The sequence below is a fragment of the Peromyscus californicus genome, unplaced genomic scaffold (assembly GCF_007827085.1).
Source record: "Peromyscus californicus insignis strain IS unplaced genomic scaffold, ASM782708v3 Scaffold_19__1_contigs__length_69161282, whole genome shotgun sequence".
NCBI lineage: Eukaryota > Metazoa > Chordata > Mammalia > Rodentia > Cricetidae > Peromyscus > Peromyscus californicus.
In genome coordinates, this window is record NW_026294491.1 from 8,172,816 (window position 1) to 8,186,115 (window position 13,300).

The 13,300-nt window shown below is 54.9% G+C and overlaps 1 protein-coding gene across 4 annotated transcripts in view; it reads left to right on the forward strand.

Annotated features, from left to right (window-relative positions):
* Nucleotides 1–2,067: 2,067 nt before the first annotated feature.
* Pde9a (phosphodiesterase 9A) overlaps nucleotides 2,068–13,300 on the forward strand; it is a 91,715-nt gene continuing 80,482 nt past the window's right edge. For 2 of the 4 annotated variants that reach the window (XM_052744506.1, XM_052744507.1), the window contains exon 1: nucleotides 3,726–3,748. Coding sequence is in view for 1 of the 4 variants with exons in the window: in XM_052744508.1 (XP_052600468.1) it covers nucleotides 2,140–2,208 (69 nt within the window). In the remaining 3 variants the exon portion in view is untranslated. Of the gene's footprint in view, nucleotides 2,209–3,725; nucleotides 3,749–13,300 lie in introns of those variants that run through there. The other 2 variants (XM_052744508.1, XM_052744505.1) reach the window with 2 other exon arrangements.

The following is a 13,300-nucleotide window of genomic DNA, read 5'->3' on the forward strand; positions in this document are numbered from 1 at the left end:
GTTGGCTCATTTGGCAACAAACACCAGCTTGATTTTTCTGAGGACACAAGATCTCAACTGCAAATCAGATGGCCAGCTGTCACCAGCCAGTAGTGTCGGACCCCACCTTAAAGCCCTGCGTGCTACCACCGCCTTCAGACTTGTCACTTTTAAGTAGTTCTCAAGGTACCAGGCTTTGTGTAGGGGTTCTTAATTACACCAGGGGAGTGGGCACGGGCTGCCAGACAGCCTGGGTGGATTAGAACTACTGAAGTGATGTAGGGGCTGGACGGTCTTAGGGTGGAAGGTGGCCACTTCCTTCACCTCCTGATGGTCACCAGAGTATGCACAGCAGGCATGCTGCGCCTCCTCCACCCTCTGGGCTATGGGTCACTGCTCCTGGGGTTCTCCCAGTGGTAACAGCCGAGGGAGAGTGAGGGTAACTGTGGCTTTAGTGCATGCTGCTTTGGGAAGTCTCCAACTTCATCCCTGGTCTGGAGGACTGGGCAAGGCCAATGGCTGTCCACTAGGTAGAGACCAGAAAAGGCCATCGATCTGGCTGGTTGATTAGACCGGCTCCTCTCAGGCCCATAGGACAGGGAGCCCCAGGCGTTCTCAGCAAGCGCAACCCAGACACCAGCAGATGGACAGTGTGGCTGGAAATCCACTTAAGACAAACAATAAGGGCCTTCTCCAGCGGTTTGACGGTGGTTTCCAAGAGAAACAAACTCAGAGCCGCTCCTCCAGCTGTTCCCACAGGGAAAGCCCCAGAGAATTGTGTCCAGAGGCTAAGGAGACCTGGAATTCTCTCCTCTCCGGCTTACCATGGGCCCTCAACCCCCATGGAAAATAACAAAACTGTGTGTGTGTGTGTGTGTGTGTGTGTGTGTGTGTGTGTGTGTGTGTGTGTGTGTAAGGGAAGTGCTACATCCAACAGATAGTGGACTGGGCAATCTTCCCTCAGCTTAAAGGGGAGAATTTAGGCTCCACCTTCAACTCCAGGTGCCAGGGAAGCCGCCTTCCCGGCCCTTCCAGGAATGCACAGCCAGCTGGGGGAAGGAACTTTCCCCACTTCCGATTCAAATTAAGTGAGGGTGGCTGTTACCGCAGGGTGGGGAGGCTGGTTTCCCAGCACCGTGGGTCCCGGTCACAGCTCTCAGCCCAGGGACTGTTGGGAACTGAGTGACCATGTGTGTAGGGGTGATCTCTGATTAAGCTAAAGGGTAACGTGGACATGTACGAAGAGGACACTTAGACACAGGCTGTCACAGGGACAGGAATCAAAGGGAAGACGGGGCTTGCCTTCCCGTGGGGAAGGAGAGGGGAGGAGCAGGAGAAGATAGGGGAGGGGAAGGGAGGGGAGAGCAGGGGTGAGGAGAGGGAGACAGGATGCTCGGGCAGGGACAGGAGGAGGTGGGAGAGAGACTGAAGCGGGAGAAGAGGGGAAGGAAGTGACCGGAATGAGTGAGGAGGGAGGAGAGGAGGAAAGGGGAGGGACAGAGATGAAAGCGGGGGAGGGCAGAGGGAGGTGGGGGAGTGAAAAGGGATGGTGAGTAAGGGGGAGGGGAACCTAGGTGAGGAAGGGTGAGACTGGATGAGGAAGAGGGAAGAGGAGAGGAGGGAAAGGAGGGAGGGAGGAGGCAGGGGAAGAAAGAAGGGGGTGAGAAAGAGAGGTAGAGGAAGGTGGGCAGAGGGAGCAGGAGGGGGCGAAGGCGGGGGTGGGGGGTGGGGGGGGGAGAAAGCGGAAAGCCGGGGAAACAGGAATAATGGGGGAAAGGCTGGGAGGGAGGAGGCCGGGTTGAGAAGGGGAGTAGGAGAAAGGGAGTGAGTGGGAGAGGGGAAAGGAGACAGAGTGAGTGAGGAGGGGGAGAGGCGGGAGGGAGGAGCCCTGGTGAGAAAGGAGGAGGACGGACGAGGGGCGGGGTTGAAGAAGGGACGGGAGGGGAGGGGAGGGGAGGGGAGGGGAGGGGAGGGGCTGGGAGGGCGGGGCGGGCCGGCGCCGTGGGAGGAGGGGCGTGCGGAGGCCGCGAGCTGCTGGCTCTGGTTGGCTGGCCGCCCCCGCCCCTCCCCCGCGCCCCTCCCCCCGCCCCCCGCCCTCCCGGCGCGGTGGCCGCGGAGAGAAAGTAAGGTGAAAAAAGTCCAAGTGCAGCTGCGGGCGCGATGGGGGCCGGCTCCTCAAGCTACCGGCCCAAGGCCATCTACCTGGACATCGATGGACGCATCCAGAAGGTACCCCGCCCCTCCTCTGCGGCCTCCGTGAGCCCCTAGTAAGCGCAGGTGTCCCCACTGCGGGCTCCGAGCCCACGGACGGAGCTGATCCTGGCGGCCCGCCGTGCGCGCAGGGCCCCGGGAGGCTCGGCGGCGGCCGGCCGGTGCAGACCCGCGGGGCAGGTCCCAGGTGGACGGCGACAGTCGCGGGGGGGGGGGGGATCCTGCCGCTGCGCCCTGTGGCCTCGCGGGGACTGAGAGACCCGCTTTCGGCTCTGCTGTACACTGCCCTCCCAACCAACTTGAGCCACGAAGGAGAGGGGTTCGCCACGGACCCCTTTTGTCCGTGGCCCCTCCCCTTCTGAAGACCCTTCTTTGGGCACAGAGTGCCCTTGACTTCTGTTGATATTGATAAAGGGACAATGGCTAAGCTCGGGGGTGGGGGGCGCAGGGAGGGGGGAAGGGTCTCATTAGCTCCCCCTAAAGTGCTTGTGGAAAAGCCCATTGTAGGGAAATTGCTCCCGGACCTCAGCTGGACATCTCAGGGAAGCCGGGCAGCTTGCTGTAGACCCGGCCAAGGAAGGCAAGGAGGGATGCCTGATGGATACGGCCTCCGTTCTCAGGTGTGTCCTCTTGGCTGGTTGGCTTCATCAGTAAGAGAAACCTACCCTCCGCCCTCAGCCTGATGCTGGTAAAATGGGAAGTACCATCCCTCTCCTAGGTGGCCCTTTTGATTAGGCTGAGTGACTTGGAATGGGCTGGGAAGCAAGCGTCAGTGGTCGGCCTCTTGAGCAGGATGGGCAGGTGCAGGTTCAGATGCAGGACCAGATAGATCCCAGTTCCTGACTCCTGGAGCACAGCTCCTGAGATGTAACAACCTCCTCTTCCTCCCTGAGGAAGGAAGGGCTCTACTGGGTGCCTTCCTGCTACAGCCCATTTGAGCACACAAACACGTGCACATGAGCGCATGCAGGCATAAACTCCACACGGCCAAATGTGTGCATGCATGTGTATACAATGTGTATACAAAGCACATATCTGTACACATGTGCATGCATGTGTATACAATGTGTATACAAAGCACATATCTGTACACATGCTCGGGCAGGGACAGGAGGAGGTGGGAGAGAGACTGAAGCGGGAGAAGAGGGGAAGGAAGTGACCGGAATGAGTGAGGAGGGAGGAGAGGAGGAAAGGGGAGGGACAGAGATGAAAGCGGGGGGAGGGCAGAGAGAGGTGGGGGAGTGAAAAGGGATGGTGAGTAAGGGGGAGGGGAACCTAGGTGAGGAAGGGTGAGACTGGAATTACCCCACCAAATGAGAATTTTTGTTGTTGTTGTTGTTTTAGATTTTGGTGCAAGGGATGGAACCCTGGGCTTTATGCATGCCAGGCAGACACTGTTATTAAGCTACATTGGTGGCCTTCTTTCATCCCTTTAAAGAGGAAAGATGAGGTGTCACCTGGCCAGCGGTGGCAGGTTCTTCCTCAAATCTCCCCACAGGTTCTCAAAGAGCTGCTTGGCAACTGGTGGAAAGCAGAAGAAAGGGTTAGGAGGGCCCAAGTAAGTTCTGGGTCTGCCAGGCTGGTCTGTCACTGTGGTAAGGTGGGCTTTCCCAGTGGACATACCTGAAGTTGAGTGACCTCTAGAAAGGTCAGCCACAAGCCAACCCTGGGGTGGGTGGAGGCAGGCACCTGCACTAGGCTAGAAGGTCATGGCTTTGGGTGGAGGCAGACCTGATGTTGAGTGCTGGGCTCCGCCACTCTGGGCTTCTCTGGCTGGCATCCTCGTCTGTGAAGGGATCACCAGATCTGCTTTATAGACTGTAATGAGAAGTAAATGAGAGATATAAACAGTGCCTGGAACATCGCAGAACACAAGAGGCATTATTCTCCCTGTCTCTGCCTGCTCATAAACATCCTTGCATTCACACCACGGGGCAGAGGCTGGTGGGGCAAGGGGGCCTCCACCCTGCTACTTCGGTCAGCCCATCACTGATCCCGGGCACCCTGTCATTAGCACCAGGTGCTGAGGGGAACCTTTAGCCTGGTGAGAACCAGGCCTTCGGGTTTCCTGGTGTGTGTGTTCACATCTCGGGCTCCACGCCCTGCAGCCCTGCACCCATCCACACTGCTGAGACCTGTACACTAGCCCAGAGTATTTCCTCTTCCTAGACACTGGGCATATCTGAAAGTTCCCAGCATGCAATCATTTCTGGTTTGCATTTACCCATTTAATCTCCTCTGCATAGGAGGTCAAGGAACAAACCACTATTACTTCCCAGGAAAAGGCTTGGGCCCTGGGGATGAGATAAGGCGTCTGTCGATTTCTGCCACGGCAGCCATCACTCTTGGTGAGGGGCTTGCCCGTGACTCCTGTATTATCCCAGCCCTTTATCCCTCTTGCCACCAACTCCTGGCCATCTCAGCTTCAGGCAGACATGGGAGGGGACCACATTGCTCACACTGGCGTTTGCTGGTATTAGGGAGAAGAACCTCTTGTTCTTACCAGGGTGGGAGTCAAAGGCACTAGAGAAGCACTTTGGCTCAGCGCTGCTTTTTGTGCATAGAGACAATTCCAAGTGCAGACGATTCCAAGTGCGCACAATACCCAGCTTTCTCTAATGGGAATGGCAGTGAGAATTTGGGGGATTCTGGCTTCTATCTCTGAGACATTTCATGTAGAAGATCAGAGGGCCCAGGGGGGCTTGTCCTCCCAAACCCTATGCAAAATCTGTAGGGCCCCTGGTGGGACCCCACATGTCCCCAGGGTCCCACTCTTCAGGACCTCCACTTCCCACCTCTGCTTTGGTTAGGTGCTTCAACCTGTGTCTGTTTGTTCAGCTCTTAAGAGTGGGCTTGCTGTTGTGAGGGCTAGACAGATGAGGTAGATCAGGTAACCAGTGAGCCATGCACTAAAGCTGGATGCTGGAGGCTAGGGGCCAGCATGACCGAGATGATACCGAGGCACATCGTTAGCCTGTGTGAGCAATCACAGCCCTTCTGGCCTGGGGATGGGAAACTCACCAATGGTAGATACCCTAAGTTATTTCCAGCTGGCTGAGATGTTACAGAGGGACATGGCGGGGTCTGTGCTATTGGTGGAGCCTCGAGGATTGGCTTCCTTCCTCTGTGATGGTAGGGAAGGCTCCCATCTTGCAGACCTGGAAGCCTTTAGGACAGACTGGGTTAGAATTTTCCCAATGGCCAAGGGGCAGTGTTGCCTGTCCAGCCACGTCTCTATATTCCTGTCCCGTGGTTCTTCCACTTGCCAGGATGCACAGATGGGGACCAGGAGTTCCTCAAGTAGGCCATTAAAGAAGCAGGGAGTTAGCCGGGCGGTGGTGGCGCATGCCTTTAATCCCAGCACTCGGGAGGCAGAGCCAGGCAGATCTCTGTGAGTTCGAGGCCAGCCTGGGCTACCAAGTGAGTTCCAGGAGAGGCGCAAAGCTACACAGAGAAACCCTGTCTCGAAAAAACAAAACAAACAAACAAACAAACAAGAAGCAGGGAGTTGGGAGCTGGATCTGCTCTCTAGAAACTCAGCCCCCTCTATCTTTACTCTGAGGACCTTCCTATGTCCTTTCGTAGCTTATTCACTGGGGTGGGGCGGGGGGAGTGAGTCCTGCCCCCAGACTTCAGTCCTTGGTCCTTTATCTTATCTGTGGGGGAGGAGAGCTCTGAGTTTACCCACTTAGGGATGACCAGCATGCGACATTCATATCGGGGAGCCAGAGGGTCACTGCCTGGTAGCTCGGCCAGGCCTGGGTTTGCAGACTTGTAAGGAAAGCATAAAAAGCCTTCCAGGCCTCTGGCCAACCAGCCTTGGGTTGATTGAAAAGCCAGTAGCTGGGTAAGGGGGAAGCCTGGGAGCCTTTGTTGGAGCCTGGCCCTGGTCTAGTAAGTACCTCCCCTCAGCCACTCTAAGCTGCCTGTGGCTTTGTCCCAGCCCATCTCCACAGCTGGAACCCAGGTCTTACTATGGAAACAGGCACTTGAGTTTTGCTGAGCTGTTTCTGTTCTAAATGGGAAAAGCCACAGGGCACAGCAGCATGAGGAAGCTGGTCAGTGTCCCTGTTTGAAATGGTTTGTCTCTGTGGATGTGGCTGCCTGGCCTTGGTTCTGTTGGAACCCAGAGCTCAAGGTACCCAGGCCTGCTTGGGGCTTCTCACCACACTCCTGGGCTCCACCCAGCCTGGTCCTATTGTGCCTTTGTGGACCTGCCAGACTCTGACCTGCTGTCTCCACTTTGAGGATGTCCTCTCCAGTATAGCCCTCTGCACTGAGAGTCCTCAGCCCTGCATGCCCTGCTGCTCGGTTGCTCACTGGGACTGTGGCTCCTTTCTCTCTGCTTCTCTGGCATCCTCAGCCCTGCGTGTGCCTTTTACAGCTGCCCAGGGCCCTCAAGAACTCTGCCTTCTTTCCTAGCCTGTGCCTCCATCTCTTCAATGGTTCCACCTTCTACTGTTTGAAGAATGCTCCTGCCTCAGCTTTGTCCTGTGATGAGGATAGGACCTCCTACAGTGTCCCCTGGTTCAATGGCCTTGTTCTGCCCTAGAATAGCCTGTCTTGCCCTTTCACTTTGGAACAGTTGGGCCTGCCCATCCAGACACAGTGGCTATACTGCCTCTGTGGAGCCGCCTCCCACTCATATCCACATGCTTCTTATGGCCAGATGATCTGGTTCCATCCTGTGGGTTCTGGCTCCGCTGCCCTCTCCCTCCTCAGACCAGGTTCAGCGGCTCCCCTTGGCTGTCTTCAGCAGTTCCAGAACAATCCATTTGTCTTCCTATGATACGTTTATAACTTAGACTCTTTAAATAAATATGGGCATGGCTCCCTGAGTGCAATGAGCTAGAAGAAAAGGGTGTCCTCATCCTCCAGGGGCCCAGTGTGGAGCTAGGGAGGGGGAGGAATGGGGAGCAGGGGCCATTTGAATGCCAACTCTGTGTCCATCCTGACCAATGGCCTGAGATAGCTCCTGGGTCTCTGCCAGGATCAGAGCTGGTTGTGAAGATAAGCAAGATCACCCCAACTTTCAGTTTCTTTCAAAATAAGCAAGCCACTATTAAGGGCCTGATGGGACACCACAGTGGGAGTATCCTAAAAGGACCATAGAGGGTCGCTGAGGAATCAGGGAGCAGGCCCTGGCCCCTCCTCCTGTGCCCAGCTTTGATCTGAGGTTCCTCTTAAACCAAACATTCCCAGTGACCTTTGACCTGGAAGGGATGCTGTAGGCTTGATCCCAGCTTGACACCGTCACGAAGTGACTGCTGACGGCCTGCAGTCCTTTGGAAACATTGGTGCCTCCCCGAGGCACAGAGACGGCTCTGCTCCTGGAGGATGCAGAGCACCGTCCCTGGTCCCTTGCAGTGTTTGATTCTGCCCTTGCTGCCTGGAAGGTGGTGGCCTCGCTTGGCTGCTGTTGCTGTGATGAGCACCATGACCCAAAGCAGCCCGGGGAGGAAAGGGTTCATTTGGTTTCTGCTCTGGGTCCCAGTCCATCACAGAGGGAAGTCATAGCGGGAACTGAAGCAGAAAACTAGGGAGAAATGCAGCTTTCTGGTTCACCTCCCCTGCCTCATGCTCTGCCTTCCGAGAGCTGGGATTAAAGGCATGCACCGTCACACACCGCTCTGCCACTTCCCTATACAAGCCAGGCACATCTGCCCCCGGGGGTCACTGCCCACGGTGGGCTGAGCCCTCCTCCCACGTCAATCAACAATCAGGACCATTCCCCAGAGACATGGCTGCAGGCCAGTCTGATCTGGCTGTCCCTTGAGACTCCCTCTTCCCAAGTGACTCTTGGTTGTGTCAGGTTGACAGTCACTCACCAGGCAAGATGTGAAAGTCACTTCCTCCTCCGGAGAAATGGGGAGGTGGTGGCATTCCCACAGAGGGACTCTGCAGAGGCTGGCGACTCATGGGGCAGGTGGGCACCTGGGAAACTCGGGGGTGTCCAGCTGCTCCTCAGGCCAGGGTAGCCTCGTTCCTCAATACTTTCCACACCCCAGACCTGACAGCTTTGTGGTCCCAGAAGAAGCTGTGGCAGGTGCCACCTTGCTACTCATCTTGTAGTTCTCCCACATCCAGTGAGTCTGACCCAAAGCAGCCATGAACAGGAAGACAGGACCATCTCTGACTTACAGGAGCTACACCTATGGGGACTAACTCATGCTCGGAGCCAAGGGGCTGGAGAACTCACCAGAGTGCATTGTGAGTGAGGGCCCGTCTGGCCTCAGAAATGTATAGAACACAGCTCTCGTCATTGGGGGAGTCCAGCAAGGGCACAGGAAGGGCATGGAGTCCTGGCAGTTCTGTGGAACTGACATGCAAATGAGAGATGATGTGGGCACGGTCTCAGTGCCAACAATGGGAGCACCTCGGGGCATCCCAGCTGGACTCTGCTCATATGGTTTACTGCCTGAGTGGCAGGCATGCCCCATGGCCTCTCGTTTCATGGAAAAAGCCCCCTCCCATTCAGTCACCAGACTGCCAGTAACCTAGCAAGCCACACCCCTGATCGATGAAGTGGGGTGGAGGGGGGGACGCATCTTTGATAAGGAGGACTGACTGAGTCACCAGGGAAGCACCTCCTTGCAGGGTCCTTGTCTGGACGGACTGCTTTGTATTGCCTCATTTCAAGGCCTGCCCTGAGTACAGGGCTCCAGCTTCACGGGAGTCCAGCTGCAACCTGGTAATTCCATCCACAGAAAACACAGTCTGTGACCTGACTGATACGAGGGCCTGAGATGTGACTATGACTTCTGATACCTCGTGTCTTGTAGACGTGCATCTGCACACCCTGAGTGCAGGCAGCTGGTGCTCACATTGGAGGCACGGGGAGTAATGCAGTAGCATGTAGCCCCTCCCTCTCACCCTGCACATCTCTACACCTCTTCTCCAGTCACACACTGGGAACATTTGTCCCAAACAGAAACTCCCTGTTGCAAATTTATTTTTTTTATTTTTATTTTTTTTTTGCCCTTTAGACTGGCCATCTAATTTTTAAAATTGCGATAAGCTATATATAACATGGTTAAATGCACGGCCCAGCAGCCCTAAGATAGCTCACAGTGCCGTGTAGCCAGCATGTCCATTCTCTACTAGCACTTTCTCTAGCAGAAAGGTAGCTTGGTGGTCTCCATTAAACACGGACTCTCCACCTTCTCCTGGCCTAGGTTCCCTCGTCCAACACCCAGTCTCCATGAATTTAGCCACAGTTGGGATCTCATCCAGGTGAATCTTGCAGTATGTGCCCTCTTCCTGACTTCTTTCACTTGGCACAGTGTCCTGCTGGGCTATGGTGGGTGTCAAGACTACTTCCTCTTTAGGGCTAAGAAGTAGCCACCACATAGATAGATCACAGCGTGCCAGTGTCCCCCATCGGAGCGGACAGTCAGGGACCCTACCTGGTGTTCTCCAGCCTCCCGTTAGATCCTCATTTGCTTCCTAGTACACACAGGGTCAGCCTGGGACTTACATATGGAGAAGGCCCTGCAGTGCGTCGGATGGGAGGGTGAATGCGGCTCTGACGACACCCGGCCCTTCCCCTGGCACTCTGACGTCGCAGTTGAGAGCACAGACGGAGATGTTCCTTACCTTTTTTGCTGTGCGGCTTTGCTGGACATATTTTGCCCTCTCTGTGTCTTAGAATCTCCATCAGTGAGGGAACAGGAGAAAAGGGAATGTCTGTCCGTGCTTTGGGGACATTAGACGTGCTTGCTTGTGTTGCCTGTTCTCATGGCTGGCCCGCGGAAGGTGTGTCTAAGTGTGCCTGTTTTTGCTTGTTTATGATTTGTTTACCCGTGCCGTACATTCAAGGCGATCCAGTCTCCATGCCTGGTTGAGGGCAACTCCCGTCCGTCATCTCACGCTAGGTTGGTGAGAGGACCTGGTATCCCTTTTGCTCCCACAACAGGGGAGCACTGGGGAATGAAGGATCTTTCAATGCTGCTCTGCCAGGGGCTTTTGGTTCGGTAACGCCTGTCCTGGCTTAGCCACAGTTCACTCTCCTCTACTCCATTGGTGGCCAGGTGGCCATAAGGGTCTCTTATTCTGCTTGAAGGGAGGACAGCTCGGCCATAGGCTCGGGTGGAACAAGACACACCGCGGCTCCCTGGCTGTGGGTTTCGGTTTCACTCCTTTGTGTCGCAGACTGAAAGCGTTGCCCGGGGCCTAGTGATGGCTCCAAAGGCCAAGCCAGCCTGGCCGTGAAAGGGGCTGTGTGGAAAGTTTGGGAAAACAAGAGCCCACCTGTGGAGTGGGGGAGGTTGGAAGGTGTGTTTAGCCCAGGACTCTGGCATGCAGACTGCCTGCTTGCTCCTCCAAGGTGGTTTGAGCTGACAGTCTAGAAGTCACCAGAACACCTGGGCCTATTTGCAGTCAGGCAGCCAGTTGCATAAAGCTGATTTTATTTATTTAATAAAGAGATCATTGATGGGCTGTCTCCCATGACGTCTTTCTCTGCAGAGTCTTTTCAAACTTCTCTAGCCTCACACCCAGCCAGTAAGGTGGCCCTTGGCATTACTGCCTAGGAAACTTCAGTCTCTCCACCTGGAGCTCACATTCCTAATGAGCCATGGCCAGAAAGGCTGGGTTTCAGGACACAGTTCCAGCCTGCTGCCTGGAGCAGTGTCATGCGGGTCTTGCAGGGCTCCGTTAAGCTTAAGCTGTGATTAAAGGCTCAACATCAGCGATTGTGTATGCTTGGACATATCTGTGACTGCTGTGAGAGCCGAGGGCGTCACTGCCGCTAACTGACAGGAAAGCCGCAGCTTAGAGCCGGTGACTGTGGAGCCAGCCAGTGACCACACTGCCACTGGGAGTCTGTATTAATTACCTTTCTGTTGCTGTGATAAAACACCGTGACCAAGGCAACTTATACAAAGCAGGGTTTATTTGACTTACAGTTCCAGGGAGCTGAGAGTCCATTATGGAGGAGAGGTGTAGAGGCAAGCGGCGGACACGGTGGCAGGAACCAGACGCTGAGCGCTCACACCCTGAACTCCGATCACAAAGGAGAGACACAAACTAGGAGTCATACAGGGCCCTGAACTTCAGAAGTTGTGCTGTTGATGTAATTCCTCCAGCAAAGTCATACCCCCTAAGTCTCCCCACGCAGCTCCACTAACTAGGGACCAAGTGTTCCAACACCCAAGACTATGGATGACTATCTTATTTAAACCACCACAGAGTCTATGGGACAAGTTCTCCCCTGGGCCCCATGTCTAGGCTGAGCCGCATGAAGCCAGTGTGAGAGGTAATGTCTGTACCATCACGGTCAGGGCCGATGGAGTGGTTCAGGGACTCGGGTGCAGGGAGGGGCCCCAAGAGGCAGCACAGGTGGATTGGTTCCTTATCAACTGCTGTGACAGAACACAGCAGCTTAGAGGAGAAGAGGGCTTGTCTTAGCTCACCGTTTCAGAGGGGTCACAGTTCATCAAGCTGGGGAAGTTGTGAGGCCGGCCTGGTGGTCAGGAACAGAGAGAGCACATTTCATCCACACACAGGAAGCAGAAAGAGACAGAAAATGGGGCCAAGCCACAAAACCTCAAAGCCCACCCTGATGACACACTTCCTCCAGCAAGGCTCCGCCCCCTAATGGTTCCATAACCTTCCTAAACAGCACCACCCATCAAGGACCAAGTGTTCACGTATATGAGCCTATGGGGATGTTTCTCATTCAGACCACCACAGCAGGGTGTGTGGGGCAGCACAGGCACGTGGGAGCAGGTAGACGTGGTGGGCAGAGGCTCTGTACAGGTGGCAGTCACAGCATGGGGAGCAGAGGCCAGCCCCTCATTGGATCAGTGCACTCACACATGACACACCACATACACCACACATCACATAAACACAAATGACATCTTCATACCTCATACGTGCACCACCACATAGGTGTATGCCACACACATCACATAAATACTCCTTTTTCATATATCATATATACCACATACCATGAACATATACCATATATACCTTCCCATCACACACTGTGCACACACACAGGTCTCACACACACTCATACACTACCCAATACACATGTCACATAAATTATGTATGCTACATATGACATAAATACAGACCTCATCTTAATACCTCATACAAACTGATACCTCACACAAATCACACATTGCATACACACACATACATATACACATTTACACACATATGTACAGACTCACTACATACATCCACATACAAATCACACACTCATGTACGCGTACACACATAGTACATATACATACTTCCTCTCTGAGTATCAGACTTCACTTCTGGAAGCAAACACTGTGGATCCATGGCTCCAACTGAGTGATGTAAGCTCTAGGCATGAGCTAGATTATGTCCCTCAGGGACATCTTTGGGCTCTTCTCAGGCCATGTTGTCTTCACAGGCCATGTGATGTGGGCAGACATGTCAGTGACACTGGCCTCGGTAGGGCACAGGGCCATACCTGCAGGGGACAGTGCACCACTGAGTGGAAACCCTCCCTGGACAAGTGTTGAGGCAAGTGTAAGGTGAACTGAGCCACAGCAGCGAGCCTGGAGTGTGCATGGGCCAATTGCCCAAGTGAGGCCCAACCCAGCAGCTGGCTTTCCCTGCCAGGCCCTTCCCAGTTCCGTTCACTCAGCCCACACCCCACCTCTGCTCAACCCCAGGGTCCCCCCTCCTGGCTGCTTCCTCCAGCCATGACCCTAGGGCCCTTCCCTAGGCAGCCCTGTGGGTGGACATAGGCACACCCTATGTCCAGTCACCAGGTGCCATATGGCCAGGTCACCCCACCCTTGGATGTGGTTCTCACTTCCAAACGTACAGCTGCCAGAGTTGGACACCAGGCACACCCAGGGATGTCTGCTGGGTTGATTCAGCTCACCTTTGAGAAAGGCATGCTCTTGGTGAGTAGTGAGAATTCTCCAGCCGCCACGAGCCATCAGACACCGCCAGGGGCGCTCCTCTTTCTATTGAGGGTAGGCAATGTAGATCTCAAGAAAAAGAGTCCCCAGTCCAGAGTGGTGCACATGGCCCGAGAAAAGTGCAGATAGCTTCCTCAGGGTCCTCAGGCTCTGAGGTCTAAGCCATGTCTTTCCAAAGTGGGGAGAAAGTGAGAGGGAGG